This window comes from Magnolia sinica, chromosome 7, assembly GCF_029962835.1.
Source record: "Magnolia sinica isolate HGM2019 chromosome 7, MsV1, whole genome shotgun sequence".
NCBI classification, from domain to species: Eukaryota; Viridiplantae; Streptophyta; class Magnoliopsida; order Magnoliales; family Magnoliaceae; genus Magnolia; species Magnolia sinica.
The window spans coordinates 87,953,798-87,975,269 of NC_080579.1; the positions used below are offsets into that span (position 1 = coordinate 87,953,798).

Here is a 21,472-nt window from a genome sequence, read left to right on the forward strand (position 1 = left end):
ACAGGAAAAGTGTCTAGAAAAATTAGGAGAATAATGTGGTTAAGCCACATAGGACACTTACTATAAATAGTAAATTTACTATTTATAGTAAGTTATGAATTTTAGAGAGTTTTAGTTGTAGTTTAATTCTGAAATTTCTTCAGACGCTTGGTATCCCTATTTAAAGGGTTGTAGACTCGTTTATTTCAATCATCAATTAATTTACGAATTTTCATGAATAATATTTCTATTTTCTTGCTTTTTCCTCGTGGATACGAGAAGTCTCTATGAGGAGTCCAGAGAAGCTTCGTGGATTCGATTCGAAGTAGTTATCCTTCAGGAAGACGGTGATCGACCTCATCATGTTCATCCCTGCATCATAGAGCCTAGGGATTGTTCCTAGGGTTTCTTTCTTTGTTCCTTCCTTTCTTGATATTTCTCCTCCAAAGCATATTTCTTTTTCCTCTCATCTTCTTTTCTCTTCTTTTATTCATATATTTCATCTTGTTTTGAAGGTCATAGGTGTCTTTTACCCACTACTTTGATTTAATTTGAGAGGGGGAGTCATACGGTTGGAGATTTTTGAAGGTTTTTGAGTTTGTTTCGGAGTTCTAATTGAGGCTAAAGCTTTCTTCGAGACTTGAGACTTGCAGATTTTTATTTATTTATTTACGTTTTTGAGATCTAAGATGAGATTTTGCTGGACAATATTCTTCAATCGAGGTTTTGATTTATTTATTTTTTCAGTTTTTTTGTTGAAAACCATTTTGCGTTATAATCTTTTGCTGGAAGTTTGTGTTCGTCGGACTTGGTGGACAGTTTTTCCTCTAGAATTGCTAAAATCTATTTGCAGTAGTAAGGTTTGGACAGATTTAGATCTCCAGTCCTTAAGATTCTCTCTCTCTCTCTCTCTCTCTCTCAAGGTCTAAGACAGTTGATTCAATCAACTCTAAGATGGAGAGATTTATTATTCTTTCTGAAAATCTTGGGTTGCAGATTATCTTTAATGGTCGAAACTTAAGTCTAGTAATTATCTTCAATGGTCGAAAGCAGTTGAGACGTTTATTAGAAGAAAACAAAAGTTAGGTTCTATCAATGGCAGTATACCAGAACCTGTTATGCCAAACTCTTCTGATGAAGATAGGAAATAAAATTACCTGCTTGTCATGTCCTAGCTTCAGAATTATATAAAACTGAAGTTAGTGAAGACTATTTCTTATTATCTATTGCCCGTGAGATTTGGTTGATTGCTTATGAATTGTATGTTGATCAGAATAATATGGCTCGCATTTAGTGTTCAGTTTTTATTATTATGCTAAGATGCATGGGTTGTGATCGAAATTATCTTCCCTTAATCATCTCCAATTTTCCTATACCATTGATGCAAAGGCATATAAGCATAGCATTGAGAAAAAGAGGATATTAGAGTTATTAGGAGGTCTTAGTTATGATTTTGAACATGTTCGCACTCAATTATTGGTTCACCTACTCTACCTTTCCTAAACTGTGTTTATGCTTTCCTCTTAAGATATGAGGCTTTCCTCTTAAGATATGAGAGGTGTCGTACTACTACAGGACCTGCCGTGGTTGAGAAATCTGCTTTTGTGACCGGATTTAGAAATTTTGATAATGCTGGTATTGGAAGAGGTAAGAGTTACTGGATGGGGAGGTCAAAATGCAAGCTGTGGTCATGGCCATGGCCGTGATGCAAACCATTTATGTGCTCATTGTGGTCGATTTGACCATATTGTTGATTATTGTTGGGTACTTCACGCCCAGAACACTTCAAGACCATTCTACTTATTCAATTATTATAGATGATAAAGGCTTTCCAAGTACTATGGAAGAAATGGCTCCATCTCGTGGTTCAACCAATTGGGGATGTGGTCAATTTTTCAAAAAGTGAGTATGATGCTTTACTAAAGGATGCCACCCCACAATAAGACCTCTCTATCTGCATCTTTGACTAAAAAAGGTAATACCTTCATTGCTCTTCACACTGCTTCTGAGGCCAGTCCTTGGATCATATTACAGGTACAACTGATTCTGTTTCTTCGTTTAACTAAGATCCTCATGTAGGTCGTGTGAAGTTGCAGATGTTACCTTGACACATATTAAGGGAAAGGGTACTGTTTCAGCTTCAACACTGTTCTCCTTGGAACCTTACCCATGGATCCATTACCATCATGACTCATGAACACTTTGCTTATATGTACTTTTATCATGTTTCCCTTATGGAAATCTTTAGTCAAGGCGTTTCCCATCATCCATTACTGTCATGACTCAACACTGTTATAGACTTTTCCGGAAAGGATCAACTTCCCTAGCAGTAATTATGTAAATGAAAGTTCTCAAAGCACATCATGAAATTCTTTAGAAGTTATTTTTCTGTGCATCCCCACTAACTTTACTAACATAGAAACTTTGTTTATTCTTATTACTTCGACATATTTGTGTGCCCTGAAATTGTCTATTCCAGAAGATGTTTGATTCTTGCCTAACTGAAAATTCTGACATAATTATCAAGAAACTACTGCATGGTGTCCATTAAATGACTGCTCTTATGGCATTTCTCACCTCTTACCATTCTTGAAAACAAAGAAACAAAAGGTATCCATGAAATTATTGTACCTACATTTCAGGCTGTGAACGGCAAGGCTAAAGAACTTTTTGCATGATTTATTTGCTCTGTTTATGCCACAGGTATTCCACCAATGAATATAAAGAATACTAACAACCTGATTTAGAATGTGTTTCAAATCAAATCGGCCATTCCACACACTTGCCGATTAGATGAGGCAACACAAACAAGGAGCACAACTTTTTTCTGTGGAATGTTATTCAACACCTTAATCTTCAACAAAAATAGTTATTCCATACCTTTCATGAACAGCTGATCTTTAAAAGATCTTGGAAACTTCTTTTTCATTATTTTATTACTGCTTTTCCGTTCATTTAACTATGGTCTCCCTATCATCTGGAAAGTTGGCTGAGTTGACTTGACTGCTGAAACTCTATTTGCATTTTAGTTACAACCAGCATTCAATGAATCCAAGGAGAACTCATCAAGTCTTCTGAAGCCGATGAATGAGTTTTTTCATCAATTGATTAAGATTTTATGATTTGACCACATCTGGGCGAAGCCACAAAGAATCTCTTAGGGGTCTGAAATCACTTTTTCCCTTTATTTTTCCCTGTGTGCTTTAGAGGATTTCGGTGTTTGGGTCGCTTGGATTGGAAATCACTTGTGGTCTTCTCATGTGACTTGTTGCTGAAGTGAACCAAGTGTTACAATTGCAGATAGGACACTGAATTAAGGTGTATAAAGAGGATAACTCAAGAAAAACATGAATACAAGAATAGATAACTTACCCCAAGAGAAAACAAGAGTTCTGAGCTGCCTTTTTCTTTTTTTGTTTTTGTTTTGAGAGATAAACACCAACTTTATTTTAAAAAGAAGAAGAAGAGATTTATAATGAAATCACATTACAAAGAGCAGGCTGGAAAATACCCTCTTTAGCTACATGGACAACCCAAATGTATATCCTTGAAGGCGAATCCTGAATTTCACTACAAACACAGGAAAATTTCCAAAATTAGTGAAGGCTGATCTCTTTCTTTCACATGGTAAAAGCAGGCAAATGGAATGCCTTGATCTACGATATGTGTTGTAGTCAATTCAAATGCTTGTTCTGCATCATTCGGTGTCAAAGCAAGTCACTATGTCAATTTTTCTTACACATGGACTCCTTCTATAGGTGAAAGTGAAACTGCTTCCATTGTCATTAATGAAAGTGATTCTGAGGGAGAGGAAGCGAGAAAAATTTTGGAAGATGTCCGTGTTACATCCCCTCAGGTTTGAACATCTAGCATTCCAGCAATCAAATCTGCTAAATACATTTGAAATTTTCAAAATCCATAGTGCATGCTTGCATCTTTGATTTTCCTTTTCTTCGGATTTTTTTTTTCCATTGGTAAATTGAACTTTTAAAGCCTAGACTGGACCACATCCCGTTTCTGTGGATGGTGTGGTCCAAAATAGTCCAACTGGTCTGACCTGTGATGCCTATTTTAAGCTCAAAGGAAATTTTAACCGTTTCTGTGGATGGTGTGGTCCAAAATAGTCCAACTGGTCTGACCTGTGATGCCTATTTTAAGCTCAAAGGAAATTTTAAAAGAGAGAGAGAGAGAGAGAGAGAGAGAGAGAGAGAGAGAGAGAGGAAAAGAATAGAAATAAAGTATCCATGCAGCAAAATGGCTAGAAAAATCTTTCCCAAGGAGAGGTTGTACCTTCAACCTCTCTCAAGTATCATAAGTTTCATCTTGAGATGGTTGAACGAGTTGATTAGGTAGTTTGGAGATTTCCCTCCCAAAATGGTTTCCAGTGACCTGACCTGTTTTCATTGCCGGTTCTGGTCCAAACCGGTGTGGCCTTCTGCTTTGGTTGACAGTATTCTCTTGCTTATGAATTTGTACTGGACAGCACCACTTTTATTGAAATGAGAATATCTTGACCATTATCAGGTTCTGCGGGTTGTCAAAACTAGGCAGGCAACATATTCAATGCTAAAGCATTTGAGTGAATATGTGAAAAATCTCGAGAAGGCTGGATTATTGGAACAAAAGGAGATGTTGCAGCTCCATGATAGAGTGCAGGTAGCTTAGATGTTAATGTGTTATTGTTTGGCTTTCTCAGTGTTACATCAACATACAATACTATATGCTCTCTCTTAATCCTCATGGCAGACAGACCTCAAAAAGCTTCTAAGAAATCCACATTTAGTGAAGATGCCAAAATTAAGTGATATCTTCAGCACTCATCCTTTACTAGGAGCGCTGCCTTCTATGGTTTGTGAACCTCTCAAAGATTCTACAAAAGAAATAATGAAAATGCGAGGAGTAACACTGTATAGGGAGGGTATGAACGCAACTGGAATATGGCTTGTTTCTAACGGAGTGGTTAAGGTCAGTTCTGATGGAAAATTCATCTTTCAGTCTGACATTCTCCATGTGGAGGGTCACTTCTAATAGTGCTATCTTTCCGTGCAGTGGTCAAGTAAGAGTTTGAAAAATAGGCATTCGTTGCATCCAACATTTTCACATGGAAGTACACTTGGCCTGTATGAAGTTCTAATTGGAAAGCCTTACATCTGTGACATGATCACAGATTCTGTGGTACACTGTTTCTTCATTGAAGCTGAAAAGATACTTTCAGTACTAACATCAGACCCTGCAATTGAAGAGTTTCTGTGGCAGGTAGAGTTCTATTAGTATTTCATGATTGTGATCACCCATTGAACCAGTCTTCTTGGTTATCTGCTTTGTTATATTCTTTGGCATATTAAGGTATCAGAAAATAACTAGAGGAGAACAGAGCTGAAGATCTATACATTGAAATGCAAGTAATCACTATTTTTCAGATTTTCCGTGCAAATCATGATTACAGTATGTTGAGAATATGGAAGGTCAACATTCTTATGGTTTTTTTTTTTTTTTTTTTTCTGTTGTTCTCTTTTATTCATGTCATGTTTAAATATTTTTTGTTATTTGTGTAATTTCAATTTCTAGATTCCATGTTGAGTCAAGATTCTTGTAATGCATGGCTCCTTGTTGTAAAAGAGACTCCAGCTTTAGATTCCTACCATATTGAGTCCAAATGTAGCAGTTGCCTACTCCTAGGTGTCTCATTTTTCTCTGAAAAGTGCACTGTGGTTTTGGTTTCTTCACACAACATGTGGATAAATTTGATAGTAAAAACCTATATTAGTCCGGATCGGGATTATAAATCCTCCCATTTTCGTCTATTAAATAGTATTTAAGTACTTGGAAAGTCTGTTTTAAATTGTCAAGTAGCAAATATTTATTTAACAAAATCTGATTATGAGTTATTAAATAGTAAGATTAATAAAAATTTGCAATTTTAGATACAGTCCCTAAGGGACCCAACGAATTCCTAATGGGAATCACGGGATCCTCTTTAATTGATTCTTTTGTCACCTTGTGAGATTTCGGACCATTAAATGGACTAATTCGAGAACAATCGGATGATGACAAAATTAGAAAAGATTGGCATACCTTATTTCTATTCAGAAACTGATGGGGACATCATGCACACGCCCCCTCTATGCACGTATTCGAGGAGGAGGTGGGCCCCACTTTCGATTTGGATTGACGATGACATCTTTGGAGGGCCTCATAATTAGGGGGCTGCGTTATGGAGCATTGGAGTGGACCCGATCATCACATAGATTCTACCATCGGATTTCATGATCGTGGCCCATTACTTTAGATAATCTAGGATTTTGAGTTTTGACTATTTTTGTTATTAGAAACTTCATGAACGGCTTTGATTGCTTAGATTAGTATTTATTTGTTAGTGCGCGCACATGGCGTAAGGGTAATTGTCTTTTTTGGGTTTAGGGTTTTCTTATAAATATAACAATCCCATGTAGGTATTGCAATGATATTTTATGAATAAAAATTCCTGCGTCTCTCTCTCTCTCTCTCTCTCTCTCTCTCTCTCTCTGGGTTAAAGAATCGAATTGGGTGCAAAGCCCTCCCTTCCTCAAAGGATTAACTACCGTGGTGCGAAGCCACATCTACTCCAAATCATCTCCATCTTCTTTCGCACCACATCTATCACCCTCTACACCCCTTTCACCTTCAAATTCACCCATTTTCGCATCCAAGTTTTCTCCTACAGCAGCGCACGAACAGATTTTCATATTTTGATCCGAGGGGCTAAAACTTCGGCGGAGTACTACGCACAAACCTTGCGTCGGATTGATATGAAATTTTGTATGGAGGCAGCCCATCCCTGGACAATCCCAACCCAGAAGGTGGTTTTCAACTTTGTGGGTCCCACACGTGTGGACGACCTGTCACGCACGTGTGTCCAAGCCCTGCAGCTGTCGAACGTGCGCAGACCATCCCAGGTTTCCTTTTCTCCTCTCTTTCCTTCTTTTTTGTCTAAAAACCCTCCCTAACCCTAGAGAGTCCCAAATCTCAATTATCCCCAATTTTCAAACCCTAGATTTTCCCCCAAATTGAAACTTAGCAAATCTCTCGAGTTGGGAACAATCCTTTGCAGGAATGGATGATTCTTACACTCTTTTAGGCTTGTTTGACTTATAATTTTATTTGATTCAGCCCTAAAGTTGTGTAGGCTTGGACCCCCATAAATTCTCCTTTTTGAATGTTTGATAGTATGTAGGATGTGGAATTTTGTGACTGTTTAATATTAGTATAATCACAAGCTTGATTTTTTTGCATTCCATATTTAATTTCATGTCTTGCATCAGAAACGTAAGAATAGTTCCTTGATGTTGGGTAAGTGATTGAATCCTTGTCTTGGAATAAAAAGTATTGATATATTCTATAACTGTAAATGAAAATATTAAGGCCCCGTTTTGTAGATACTTGAAATGAGTTCATCTCATTTTAATTTACAATAATTATGCATTAGAGATCTTGATCTCTAATACATAAATCACTATTAATATGAACTCATTATGTATTAGAGATCAAGATCTCTAATGCATAATTAGTGTTAACTAAAATGAGCTCAACTAATTTTTAGGCGTCTACCAAACAGGGCCTAAATATCTGATGTAGAGCGGGTCGCGGACAGTTTCATGGCCAAGATGGATCAGAAAAGGCTCAGTCGACGACAGAAGTGATCCGGACCATCGGACCTTAGATCGGGCGTATCTCGCAATTCGGAATGAGTTTTCTGACGTAAAATATATGATTTTGGGGTAGAACGAGCTACTTTAGCTAACTAACCCCGCTACGCCAGGTTGCGCAGCCCGAAATTGCGAAAATCCCCTTGATCAATGGTCGTTTCCCTACTTTAATTCCGTTTTTACTATAAATAGTAAGTTTTAGTTTGATTATAACTCTTCATCCGTCGGGCTTTAGGAGTTGCGCCCAACGTGAAAAGAGCTTAGAATGATTAGGAGAACGGTTTGGTGAAGCCAAATAGGACACTTACTATTTTTGGCCGAAAACCTTGCGCACTAGTAGACATCACGACCGTCTATAAATAGTAAGTTTACTATTTATAGTAAGTTGCGGATTCTAGGAGTTTGAGTTGTAGTTTGATTCTGATTTCTTTCCCATTGCTTGGTACCCTTATTTAAAGGGTTGTGAACTCGTTTTTAATTAGTCATCAATCAATTTCGAATTTATTAGAATTTATTTCTATTTTCTGCTTTCTTTCCTCGTGGATTCGAGAAGTCTCTGTGCGGAGTCTAGAGAAGTTCCGTGGATTCGGAATAGTTATCCTCTTGAGGAAGACGGTGCTCGACCTCACGTCCTCCCCTGTGTCAGTTTGGTATCAAAGCGAGGTTTCTCCTCGGATCGATGGCTTCTAACGATGGGTCGGGCAACAATCCCATGGGCGGTGCTCCAGGAAATTTACCTTTAACGGTGGCAGCTTTCGAAGTAGCGCAACGAGAGAATCAGCAAGCTATGAAAGGGCTGCAGGCTTCCATCGACCGCATAGCGGATCTCTTGGCGGAAAACCTAAGGCAACTCCGTGTTTCTGGTGGCAATCCTCCACCCCCAATTAATCGCCCTGATCGCAGGATAGTACCGGCAATGCATCCAAGGGTCATTCCTGAGGAAGGGGGCTCCAGTGAGGAGGAAATCGACGACATAATCTTCCAATACCCCAGACATGGCGGTGATCGAGTAGATCGAACGGATCGAGAATTCAAGATGAGGGTTGATATTCCTAGCTTCAATGGCCAACTACACATTGAGGATTTCCTCGATTGGCTTTCTGAAGTTGAGCGATTTTTTGATTATATAGACATCCCTGAAGCAAAGAAAGTCAAACTTGTGGCCTACAAGTTGAAAGGAGGAGCTTTAGCTTGGTGGGAACAACTGCAACTCGCGCGAACCAGGCAGACGAAAGTACCAATCCGCACCTGGCAGCGGATGAAACAACTACTACGTGCCCGATTCCTCCCTAGCGATTACGATCAGGTATTATTCCAACAATACCAAAATTGTCGACAGGGTAGTCGGTCGGTGAGAGAATACACAAAAGAATTTTACCGCCTATCGGCACGTAACGATTTGGTCGAGACTGAATCGCAGCAAGTCGCTCGATTCAACGGTGGATTGCGTATGGCTATCTAGGATTGAGTCCAGATGCAGTCCGTCTGGACGATGAATGATGCGATCAAGTTGGCTACTCGGGCAGAAGCGCAACTTGAACGTCCTAACACATGAACCTATCCTACTGCAAGGATCCCTGTGGCAGGTCTGCCCCAGGGAACTGCACAGCCTAAGGGAAAGGAGCCCGTAGGAGCACGCACTCAACCTCCTACGTTTGAGAACCGAGATCAGGGAAGCGGGCAAGCTAGACCCCAAAGGGGTGTATCGACTGCTGCTGGTCCAAGTAGAATCCTGAACCCCTATGCTCGGCCAAGGCCCGATAACTGTTATCGTTGTGGCCAACCGGGCCACCTATCAAATACTTGTCCCCAGCGAAAAGTGGCAAACCTCGCCATCTATGATGGTAGTGCTGATAACGCTTATGAAGATCCAGATATTGAAGAACAGGAGCATACCACCGAGGACGAGGCAGATGATTCAGGTTGGATTCAGCAAGATCACGACGAGTCGCTTGTCATGAGGCGACTATTATATGTGCCAAGAAAAGAAGTGCATCTACAGCGGCATAACATCTTCCGCACTAGGTGTACGGTGAATCGAAAGGTTTGTGACGTGATCATTAATAGTGGGAGCAGCGAGAACATCGTCTCCAAGGTCATGGTGGAAAAATTGCAATTAAAAACGGAGTGTCATCCCTCTCCATATACAATCGATTTGATCAAGAAGGTCAGCGAAACAAAGGTAACTGAATGGTGCACCATATCCTTTTCAATTGGCAAACATTATAAGGATGAAGTAGTATGCGATGTGGTTGACATGGAAGCATGTCACATACTACTCGGTCGGCCCTGGCAATCTGACCGTGACGCTAATCATAAAGGGCAAGATAATATATATATCTTAGTCAAGGATGGCCGAAAAACCATATTGGCCCCTATGGATCCAGAGGGACCACCTGAAACTTCCAAAGTGGAGGGCCATTTTCTCTTAACCATACGGGACTTCGTGGAAGAATCAAAGGAAACAGGACAAACTTATGCATTAATTGTAAAAGGGGAAGAACTCGAGCCTACCAACATCCCTGAAAGACTAAGACCCCTGCTACATAAATTCAAAGAAATCTGGCCCGATGACCTTCCCAATGGGTTATCCCCCATGCGGGATATCCAACACCATTTCGACTTTGTCCCTGGGTCCAGTTTACCTAATTGTCTCCATTATCGAATGAGTCCGAATGAGTGCGAGATTCTGCAGGGACAAGTAGACGAGTTGATCCGTAAGGGTCTTATTCGAGAGAGCATGAGTCCATGTGTTGTACCAGCTCTATTAACTCCAAAGAAAGATGGGAGTTGGCGCATGTGTGTCGACAGTCGAGCCATCAACAAAATCACCATAAAATACAGGTTTCCTATACCACGGTTGGACAATATGCTGGACATGCTAGAGGGTGCAAAAATATTCTCTAAATTGGACCGAAGGAGCGGCTACCATCATATTCAAATACGGTCGGGTGATGAGTGGAAAACGGCCTTTAAGACCAAGGAAGGATTATACGAATGGATGGTCATGCCCTTCGGTCTTTCGAATGCGCCTAACACATTTATGAGATTGATGAACCAAGTTCTGAAACCTTTCATTGGGCGGTTCGTTGTGGTTTATTTCGATGATATTTTGATATACAGTCAAGATGAAACCACCCATATGGAACACCTCAAGAAGGTCCTTCAAGTGCTCACTAAAAATAAACTATACCTCAATTTAAAAAAGTGTAGCTTCATGACTGGTAGCCTATTATTCCTGGGTTTTGTCGTCACATCCACGGGCATTCGGGTGGATGAGGAAAAGGTGAAGGCAATCAGAGAATGGCCGGTTCCTATAAATATTCACGAAGTGCGAAGTTTTCATGGACTGGCGACATTCTATCGTCGGTTCGTGAAAAATTTCAGTACCATTGTGTCACCAATCACAGATTGCATGAAGAAATGGCAGTTTCAGTGGACTGACAAAGCCGACAGGAGCTTTGCCGAAATCAAGCGCAGATTATCCATGACCTCGGTTCTTGTACTTCCCAACTTCGACAAACTATTTGAAGTCGAATGTGATGCCTCATATGTCGGAATTGGGGGGGTTTTGTCTCTGGTAGCCTTCTACAGCGAGAAACTTAGCGATGCACGTAAGAAGTGGTCTACATATGAGATCGGGTTGTACGCGGTGATCCAGGCACTGCGGCACTGGCGACATTATTTACTTCAAAGGGAATTCATACTTTACACGGACCATCAAGCTCTCAAATTCATTAATAGTCAAGCTAACATTAACCGTGTGCATGCTAGGTGAATCTCGTTTTTGCAGGAATTCACGTTCGTACTAAAACATAAGTCAGGGCAACAGAACAAAGTAGCCGATGCACTGAGTCACCGTGCAACTTTGTTAGTCACTATGAGCAATGAGGTTGTCGGGTTCGAGCGCCTCAAAGACATATATGCCGATGACGACGACTTCAAAGACGCATGGGTTAGATGCCAAGAAGGTCACCCAGGCGACTTACATATGCAAGACGGGTTCCTTTTCAAGGGAAATCGACTGTGCATCCCAAACAGTTCACTAAGGGAACAAATAATCCAAGAGCTACATGGATGTGGCCTCAGTGGACACCTTGGGTGAGACAAGACACTAGCTCTTGTGGAAGAACGGTATTACGGGCCGCAATTGGTATGTGATGTGTGAAAGGCAGTTCAACGTTGTTATATTTGTCAGACCTCTAAGGGGCAATCTCATAATACGGGCCTTTACACTCCGTTACCCGTGCCTGACAGCCCTTGGGAGGATTTATCTATGGACTTCGTGCTTGGTCTCCCACGAACACAACGCGGCATAGATTCGGTGTTCGTGGTAGTTGATCGTTTCTAAAAGATGGCACACTTTATTCCATACAAGAAGACTCTCGATGCAACACACGTGTCGAATCTATTCTTCAGAGAAATTGTGCGGCTACACGGGTTCCCAAGACTATTACTTCTAACCGTGACACGAAATTCATAAGCCACTTTTGGCGGACTTTGTGGACTCGATTCGATACACGACTTTAGTTCAGCAGCGCCTATCACCCACAGACTGACGGTCAAACTGAGGTTATGAATCGCACGTTGGGAAACTTCCTTCGATGTATTTCAGGAGAAAAACCGAAGCAGTAGGATTTGGCTGTCTCAAGCGGAGTTTGCATTCAACAACATGGTGAACCGCTCGACAGGAAAATCCCCATTCCAGGTTATTTATGGACATGTGCCTCGCCACACACTAGACTTGGTCCTTCTGTCGAAGCTCCCAGGCATGAGCATTATAGCGGAACATATGGCTGACAAGATCATGGGCATTCATGCGGAGGTACAAACCAAGCTACATGCCTCGAACGAAAAGTACAAGGAGCAAGCGGACAAGCATCGATGACAAAAAGTGTTCGAGGTGGGCGACCAAGTAATGGTCCATCTGCCAAAGAACGATTTTCAACCGGAACGTACAACAAGTTGAAGAATAAAAAGATTGGACCGGTACCAATCATTCGAAAGATCAATGACAACGCTTATGTTGTTGATCTTCCAGATGACATGGCAATCTCACAGACTTTCAATGTCGCGGACTTGACTGAGTATCATGAACCAGCGCAGGATGAGAACTCGAGGACGAGTTCTTTTGAAGTGGAAGGGACTGATTAGAGCGGGTTGCGGACAGTTTCATGGCCAAGATTGATTAGAAAAGGCTCGGTCGACAACAGAAGTGATCCGGACCATCGGACCTTAGATTGGGCGTATCTCGCAATCCAGAATGAGTTATCTGACGTAAAATATATGATTTTGAGGTAGAACGAGCTACTTTAGCCAACCAACCCGCTACGCCGGGTTGCACAGCCCGAAATTGCGAAAAACCCCTTGATCGATAATCGTTTCCTTGTTTTAATTCCGTTTTTACTATAAATAGTAAGTTTTAGTTTGATTATAACTCTTCATCCGTCGGGCTTTAGGAGTTGCGCCCAACGTGAAAAGGGCTTAGAATAATTAGGAGAACGGTTTGGTGAAGCCAAATAGGACACTTACTATTTTTGGCCAAAAACCTTGCGCACTAGTAGACATCACGACCGTATATAAATAGTAAGTTTACTATTTATAGTAAGTCGCGGATTCTAGGAGTTTGAGTTGTAGTTTGATTCTGATTTCTTTCCCATTGCTTGGTACCCTTATTTAAAGGGTTGTGAACTCGTTTTTAATTAGTCATCAATCAATTTCGAATTTATTAGAATTTATTTCTATTTTCTGCTTTCTTTCCTCGTGGATTCGAGAAGTCTCTGTGCGGAGTCCAGAGAAGTTCCGTGGATTCGGAATAGTTATCCTCTTGTGGAAGACGGTGCTCGACTTCACGTCCTCCCCTGCGTCGATATCAGTCCATAAAAGACAGCAGTCAATACTATAAGCATTTGATTCATGCATCAAGTTCGTTCATCAACAATTATTTTATCCAGAAAAGGTTCATGCATGGAACATGACACTTGTGCCTGAAACAGTGAAGATATTCATACATTTGCTGTTTATATGCAATATGAAAGAAAGGTTTCTGTTTCCATCTCACTGGACGGTTCTGCTTGCATTTGTTGCGTCTTTAGTATCAAATTTACAGCATGTATAATTAAGTTTACTAAAAAAGAACCCACACAAGCACACTGCAGTTGATCCATGAGAGATGCTAAGTTGTCTCGAAAGACTAAATGCCATCTGGTGACAAAGCTTACACATGGGCTTCATTCCAGCTTTACCCAAAAAAGAAACTCTTAAGAAAACGAGCACGGCTTTACTGGCAGTCTGGCACTAATTTTGTTATTAGTCAGGCACCAATTGATTTGGCATGAATTAATACCAAAAAAAAAAAAAACTTTTTAATCCTCTGACACTGCTGATAGAACCAATTAGGGATGTCAGTATGTCACTGATTTCAGTTGCTTTATTATTGTTGTCATTTCTTGTGCTCCTGAGCCTGGGTAACCATGCAATTCCTAGTTCCTTCTTAGCCATGACAATTTTTGTATTTCACATTACAGAGCAAACACACCATGACATTTTAGTGTGGAACATGGGCCTTTCAAAACCCAGAAGTGCCCCATATAAAGAGAACTTCCAATCCTCTGAAACTGCTGATTGAACTAGAACATTTTCTTTATGCCATGAGTATTCAGATCATTAGGGATGTCTATGATTCCATTGCTCTATTTTGTTGTTATTTCTTGTGTTCCTGTAGTGACTAGACATTTCGTAGTTTTTTCTCATGACGATTTTTTGTATTTCACATTTCTAAGCAAAATATGCCATGCACTGTCTTTCAGGTCCCAGAAGTGATTATATTCTAACATTGTAGATTTTCTTGCTACAATTCTTTGTTTTTTACCTTTCTTTTTTTTTTCCCTTCTTTCAGGAAAGTGCTATAATCATAGCAAAACTCTTGCTTCCCCAAACATTTGAGAAAATGGCAATGCAAGAATTGAGAGCTCTTGTTGTTGAAATGTCAACAATGAAGATATACATAAGGGGAGAGATTATAAAAATACGACCACATGCTGTTGGCTTTATATTAGAAGGCTTTGTGAAGACCCAAGACTCCCAAGAGAACTTGATTGCGTCTCCAGCTGCATTGCTGCCATCTCATGTGGATCTAGAGCTTCATAGTTTGGAAACTTCAGGTGATTAAAACAGTTTTTGCAGTTCATCCAAATTATATCTTCTTTCTAAATTTGTTTTATGATCTAGACCATTTTTATGGTACAGAATATTTTACATCAGAAAACATGATTCAAAAATTACATCTGGACCTTTCAGTTACGAAACTTTCTTTTCAACGGCATTTTATTTTTGACATGGAAATTCGTGAAGATTTATTCATGTTCCACTAGGCTTTGTAGGATACTGTAACTTGTGTCAACAGCACTCGACAACAGAGAATGACTAATTGGAAATGTATGGATTTTGACCTCCCATTAAGTGTTGAAACCCTCTCCACTTGTAGAATCGTGGGTAGAAGATTGGAGAAGATTGGAGAAGAGAAGAAAGAGAAGGAAGAAAAGGAAAAGAGAGGGAGAGACCAACTAAGAGCTCTCACGCCCCACCCCTTGTATTATTATATTAGGGCTAACAATAATAATGTTTAATTACAAAACTGCGCATTTTACTTGACCATTAACAAAACTAAGGCCCATGAGCCTAAAACTTGACCCAAACCATATGTAACCCAAGCATAAGAAGTGGACACCCATCACCACATGTGGCACGTGTGGAGTGGACCCCACGTGGTCCACACGTGCTCAAGATAAGGACAAATAACACTCTCAAGCTGGAGCATATATATCATGAATGCCCAACTTGATGAAGAACCGATCTAGTTGAGCATGATCGAGAGCCTTCGTAAACATGTCTGTCACTTGATCTTCTAACTTCATAGAAGCACTCTATGTTTGGATTTTGCATTCCTCTCATGACGGGGTTAGTATAGTTCCTTTTTTTAGAAAAAATACGATGCGCTTCACTGAAGCCCCTGTCTCGAACAAGTCTCGAAGTGAGGGGACTTAACATACAACAATGCATCTTTCCTTGTTAGTCATCTTTTCGCGAATGAAATGACAATCAACTTCAATGTGTTTGGTTCTCTCGTGAAAAATTGGATTGTTGGCAATATGAAATGCAGCTTGGTTACCATAGTGCAACCTCATCAGTATATCCACCACGTATCTGAGCTCACACATTAATGTCTTCAACCAAATGAGTTTGCATGTTTCATGAGCCATAGCCCCATACTCTGCTTCTGCGTTTGATCGAGCAACAACACTTTGCTTCTTCCTTTTTTTATGTAACCAAGTTGCCTCCACAAATGTACAATAACCTATGGTCTGACACTTATAAGAAGGAGAAGCAACCCAGTCTGCGTCAGAATATCCTTCTATTCGAAGATGTATATTCTGCTGGTAAAGAATTCAACAACCAGGGGCTCCCTTTAAGTATCGGAATATGTGAAGCACTGCCTCCATATGAGACACCCGAGGAGCCTATATGAACTAACCCAATACATTGACTAAATAAGTGATATTTGGTCATATAATCATCAAGTAGATTAATTTTCCAACAAGCCGATGATATCTCACTGAATCATCAAACAGTTTCCCTTCATCTATCCTCAGCTTCACATTAGTCTCAATGGGAGTATCAATTAGCTTAGCCCCCAACAGACTTGTCTCTTCTAACAAATCCATCACATACTTCCTATATGACAAGTTGATTCCCATCTTCGACCTTTTTACCTCAACAATGGATGGTATATGATCTTCCCATTTGGACGTGTTTTCTTTTGTAGAAGTGTCTTTGAGTAGCCATGTGCAGTCATGCATGTACCATATTTTATTGAGGTGTATTGGTATAGTGAGTAATGAGGAGTATCATATCATCTTGTTAATAATAAAAAGCAAGTTAACTCTCTGGAAACTAACAAGCATGCCTTAACGACCAAGCATATTAAATTCGATTGTGCTTTGTTTGAGAGCAAGTGATGGAGAACTTGCTGACTATGTCATCAGATCAGTTGGGCACGGATGATATCTATGCTCTAGCTTAATGGGGAGTGTTAAAAATGATACATATTGTCTACCGAGTTTGGTATTCCTGCAGCGTACCATATCTTTTTGTTGTGTTTGGTTTACAGTTATCTTATAAGTAAGATGTTAACATAGACAGAGAGCCAGGCTCTCATTTCCTTCACCATTTTCATTCTTACCACTTATCTAATCCCATTGATTTGAAAAGAAGCAATAGAAAATTCTCTATTCGACAGTTTCCAGAACTTTATCATTGATAGCTCTACTTTTTCATAGGTGCCAAAATGGGGAGTTTTTGTCATCAAGAAACATGTTATCATGTTGAAACAAGAGCCAGGGTAATCTTTTTTGATATGGGACCCTTTGAGGCCAGTGGCGTCCTGCAAAGGAAGCCCTCTTCGTGGATCTCGCACTCTGTTGATCTCCCTAAATCCCAAAGCAGGGAGCATGGAGGTTTAATGAGTTGGCCGGAACGCTTCTACAAACATCCTCGGCACCCTGATGGAAATCATAAGCAAGCAGAGAGTCTGTCCGAACGGGCCATGAAACTGAGCATCTTTGGAAGCATGGTTAGTCTCCCCATCAAAACTCGGAGCTAGACATTTTTGTTTTGAAAAGCACTGTATGATCCTCGACCTGAGGATAGGTCTGTCAATGGATACCTGGATCCGCAGGTATCGGATGGACCCAACCCAATTGTAACAGGTCTGGGCCCCATTTATTGAACTCATTAAGAAATCAACTCGGGCTTGGGTCTCATCTTTTAGACCCAGTAAAAATGTGGTCTAGTCAGATTCAGGTTGGGTCCATGTGTGGGTCCAGTTAGTTTTAATGGTATAATTATATATATTTAATATATAATTGACTATTCTAGCAAAAGAAATGAGGTTTCCTAAGCCACACACATGTAAAAGAGCCCTTTACAACAAGCATGTGTCAAAGTTGCACATGCATGCGTGATCTATTACTTCCATCGGGTGGGCCCAACCATGTAAGCAATCTTATTTGTCCCAAACCCAACTTGAAACCTGGATCCATATACCCGATGGGTACTCGATTGGATCCGGACCTGGATCTTCAAGAAATAGGCCCCAACACAGCAAGACCTGAACCCGGTTAGCCTGGGTATGGGTACCATAGGACCCAACCCATTGACAGCCCTGCCTAAGGAAATGTGGTGCTCTCTGGTGGTGATCTAGACCTGTTTTTCTAGTGGCACCCAAAATGGATTGCCATTGCCCAGAAATTTCCTCAAATGAGAAAATCCTCACCCTTCCACTATGGCCTTGCAAATAGCTGGCTGACCAAAGAGGCACCGCAGCATTCCATTTTCAATGAAAAATGCAAAAGATGGCTGGCTAGGATCGTCCAACCTGGGAGATTTTTGGGGGGCTTGGCATATCAGATCAATGGTCTGTGTCAGTCAGCCATGGGCCCATGAGTATAAACTGGAAACCCAAGGATACCAGCATATCCCTAGGTCAAGGATCTAGTTGTTCCTCTTCATTGCTGTTGTTCACTTAAACTTGGTTTTGAGCTGTTTTGAATCATCAGGTGAGTATCCCCCATTGGCATAATCAAAGCTTTCCAAGGTATTCTCATGCAAAACCGTACCACAGCCTGTCATACCCAAGGATTTCATCAACGACGACATACATATGTCCGCTCGTATCTTTCCAGTCTGCAGGAGCTACCATGGACAATAGCCTAGAACTGAGAGAGTTCCCCGAACCGAAGCCCATTCCCCCATCGCGAAGTAGCAGGAAAGAGGGTTGTATCGGAGACGACTCAAGTGATGAATCAGGTCCTGAGGACGAGCTTATCGTGAGAATTGATTCCCCAAGCAGGCTTTCTTTTCAGCAGCCTTCTGGGCATTTGCTTCATATGCATCCCAAAGGATCATAAACTCTCTCACCAGCAGTCGTACAATATTGAATAAGGTGTTTGTTTTACAGCATGTTTCCTTTTGTATTTTAAAGAAGTAAGACTACAAATGGTTTTTTTCCCTTGTAAAAGGGTCTGGTTAACATCAGCAATGTGATGGGATTGTAATGCTACCCCCTGCATTCTCCAATGTATAAAAATAGCAGCAGGCTGCTTTCATCATGGCGGCCGATTGACCCCGAAAGTGTGATACGCACCTTTCACCATCTGGTGGTATCCTTACTGCAATTTCTTTTCCTTTGAATTACCAGATCTTAACTTGCAGCTATAATGCCATTCTTCTTGCCTGTTGCCTTTTGAAGTTCATTTTCAAGACAGCCATCGATACAGCAGGTATGTGAGCTTCTTTCTGGTTTTTCCATTGAAAATTGCAGCTATTCTTGATTAGGCATGTATTGCAGAACAATATTTAAAAAAATCAAAAAAATCAAAAAAATCAAAAATAAAAGAAGAAAAGAAAAAACGTCAATGATCTCACTACTTTTAGGGCCAGTTTGGATGGGTTGCGGGAAAGCAGGGTGCTTTTCTGGTCTGAAAAATATCCAAACCATAGTTCAAAAACCCAAAAACTCAACCCAAGTGGACCCAATGTGCAGCCACGTCGGGTCGACTCAAAAGCTCGACTCGACTTATGATATTTAATTATTAAATTAGTAAGAACAATTAAGTAATAATAACTATTTAATTGGTTATGGATATAAAAATGGACAGAAAGTGCATGGCTTGGTGGTAGCAGTCCCCCAGGTAAGGTCTTTGGTTTGAATCTCACACACTGCTATTTTTACTTTTTATTCTGGAAAGCAATCACCAATCTAGTGACTTGGTTTGGTTTGAGTCGTGTCAAGTTGCGTCAAGTTGGCAAGCCGACTCGACGAGTCTAGCCAAGTCAAGTTCGCCAGCAAGTTTCATGTTGACTTGGCTTGAAATCTCTGATTTTTCAGCCAAGTTTCGAGTCAAGCCACTGAGTTTTAGAACTAGGATCCAAACCAATTGCAATTTTTAGTACCATCCAAACAGGGCCAGTAATGGCTGAGATTGTTTCAGTTCCACAACCAGGATGGTATCACTATTGGAAGGTTTATTATTATTAATTTTATTTTATTTTTGGCTCGTGATTTTGCCATTGCAGCGACACAAGTTTGATTCTTCTCTGGTCTAAACTTTAGTTCTTATTTGCAAATCTAAATTACAGAAATGATGCTCCACTGGCCCCCTCATTCAATCCCTGCAATTTTCTGTGGCAAATCCATGGTTGGGCCACCAGATGAATGGTTCAGACCGCCCAAGGTGGGGCATCTACATAGAATTGAGGCTGAAGTCTAACATGTATTTGGGTGGATGTGAATGCTGAACTGGTCCTCCTAAATCACTACTAATTGTGGCTTTTGTTTGCATTTTACTCTCCCCTCATCTGTGAACATTGCATGCTTGCAAGAACTGGCTTATTCATCTGTTGGGCTCCATCGGCCTGAAAATCAAGCTAGTGTAATCAGCATCAGGTGGGCCATGTGTTTGGAAATTTTGATGGCATTACCTGGTTGATGCTGAAAGCCTGATCTCTGGGCGACCTCGCATGATGAGGCCCCGATGAGCAACCCGAATATCATGTTCTGCGCGAGTAGAATTTGAAATCTGCTTGCTGAGTTGGTTCTATTCCAATAGGTGTGCCATGAGTATTGGACTTACCAGTTATCCAGTCATATCCAATGAGTGGCCCAGATCTTGCAGTTATGTGCTATTAAGAGGGTGAGAATAAAATTAGCAAATCATTCAACCATTAGTTTGGGAATTTTGACAGTTGCTCATTCTCACCTTCAAGCAACATTCCAGCCTCTGTCGATAAACATCCAATCAGTGTAAATGGTGAAACTTACCATAAACATCAGCTGGGACAGTAACCATGATGGTCTATTCGTGTGGCGAGATTCGCCTTTGAAACCGTTGGATAGCTGATGGTCTGGTCTGATCCAATGTGTGTCTGTGGCCCACCTTATCAGTAGATTATTCCAATTTTGGCTCCAGTAGATTATACAACCTTTTGTGTGATCATTTCTCAATTTTAGATATATGCTCATGTGACCTTTGGATCTCTGCAAAAAGGTTGTGTGCTAATTGCAGACTTTTTCACATGAGTGTTATGAGTCCAGTCACCACAGTAGGGTTTTAAATCCTCTCTGCATGTGCCAATTTGCATGGGAACGAGGCTTCTCATCAGGTAGGCCCCACTGTAATGTAGGGTGGCATGAAAATTAGGCCCCAGTGGGCGAAAAATACAATTAGATGGGTGGTTAAAAAGAACCGACTAACAGTCCACATTCTCATGTGTGGCCCACCCTAATGGCTGTACTGATCTGACTTATGCACTAGGCACAGACATGGCAGGGATCTGATGAACGGCCTCAATTTTCTACCAAATTGGTACATGCATGGAGAGGAATCTGAAATCTTTCTCACTTGCTATGAGTATGGAAATGAAAGCCTGTCTCCAGCCAGCTTTACATTGGCTGTAGTTAATGAGTTTTGGGATGGGCGTAAAGGCCCAATGTGACTGCAGGGCCTGGTGTATGTGCACCTGGCTAGTGGTGGGCCAGGCTTTGGACTGGATCCTTAGTGGGTTTTGCTGGCCTGTGATCGGCTATGTAGCTTAGTTTAGAATACATGGATTCCCATCATCAAAATATCCTTTCAATATATGGCTAGGATCATTTGACCAGTATGATTCTCATTGTATAACCCATCCATGGAAAGCCAACAAGAAAACAAACAGTCCAGACCTCATAGACTCAAGCAACATAGAAAGAA

At 40.7% G+C, this 21,472-nt stretch overlaps 1 protein-coding gene across 1 annotated transcript in view; it reads left to right on the forward strand.

Annotated features, from left to right (window-relative positions):
- Positions 1 to 18,920, forward strand: part of LOC131251626 (sodium/hydrogen exchanger 8-like) — a 177,469-nt gene extending 158,549 nt beyond the window's left edge. The window contains exons 17-23 of the mRNA XM_058252463.1: positions 3,738 to 3,835; positions 4,504 to 4,635; positions 4,726 to 4,944; positions 5,029 to 5,235; positions 14,563 to 14,827; positions 17,003 to 17,295; positions 18,281 to 18,920. Of these exons, the coding sequence (XP_058108446.1) occupies positions 3,738 to 3,835; positions 4,504 to 4,635; positions 4,726 to 4,944; positions 5,029 to 5,235; positions 14,563 to 14,827; positions 17,003 to 17,295; positions 18,281 to 18,631 (1,565 nt within the window). The 3' untranslated portion in view covers positions 18,632 to 18,920. The remainder of the gene's footprint in view (positions 1 to 3,737; positions 3,836 to 4,503; positions 4,636 to 4,725; positions 4,945 to 5,028; positions 5,236 to 14,562; positions 14,828 to 17,002; positions 17,296 to 18,280) is intronic.
- Positions 18,921 to 21,472: the final 2,552 nt, after the last annotated feature.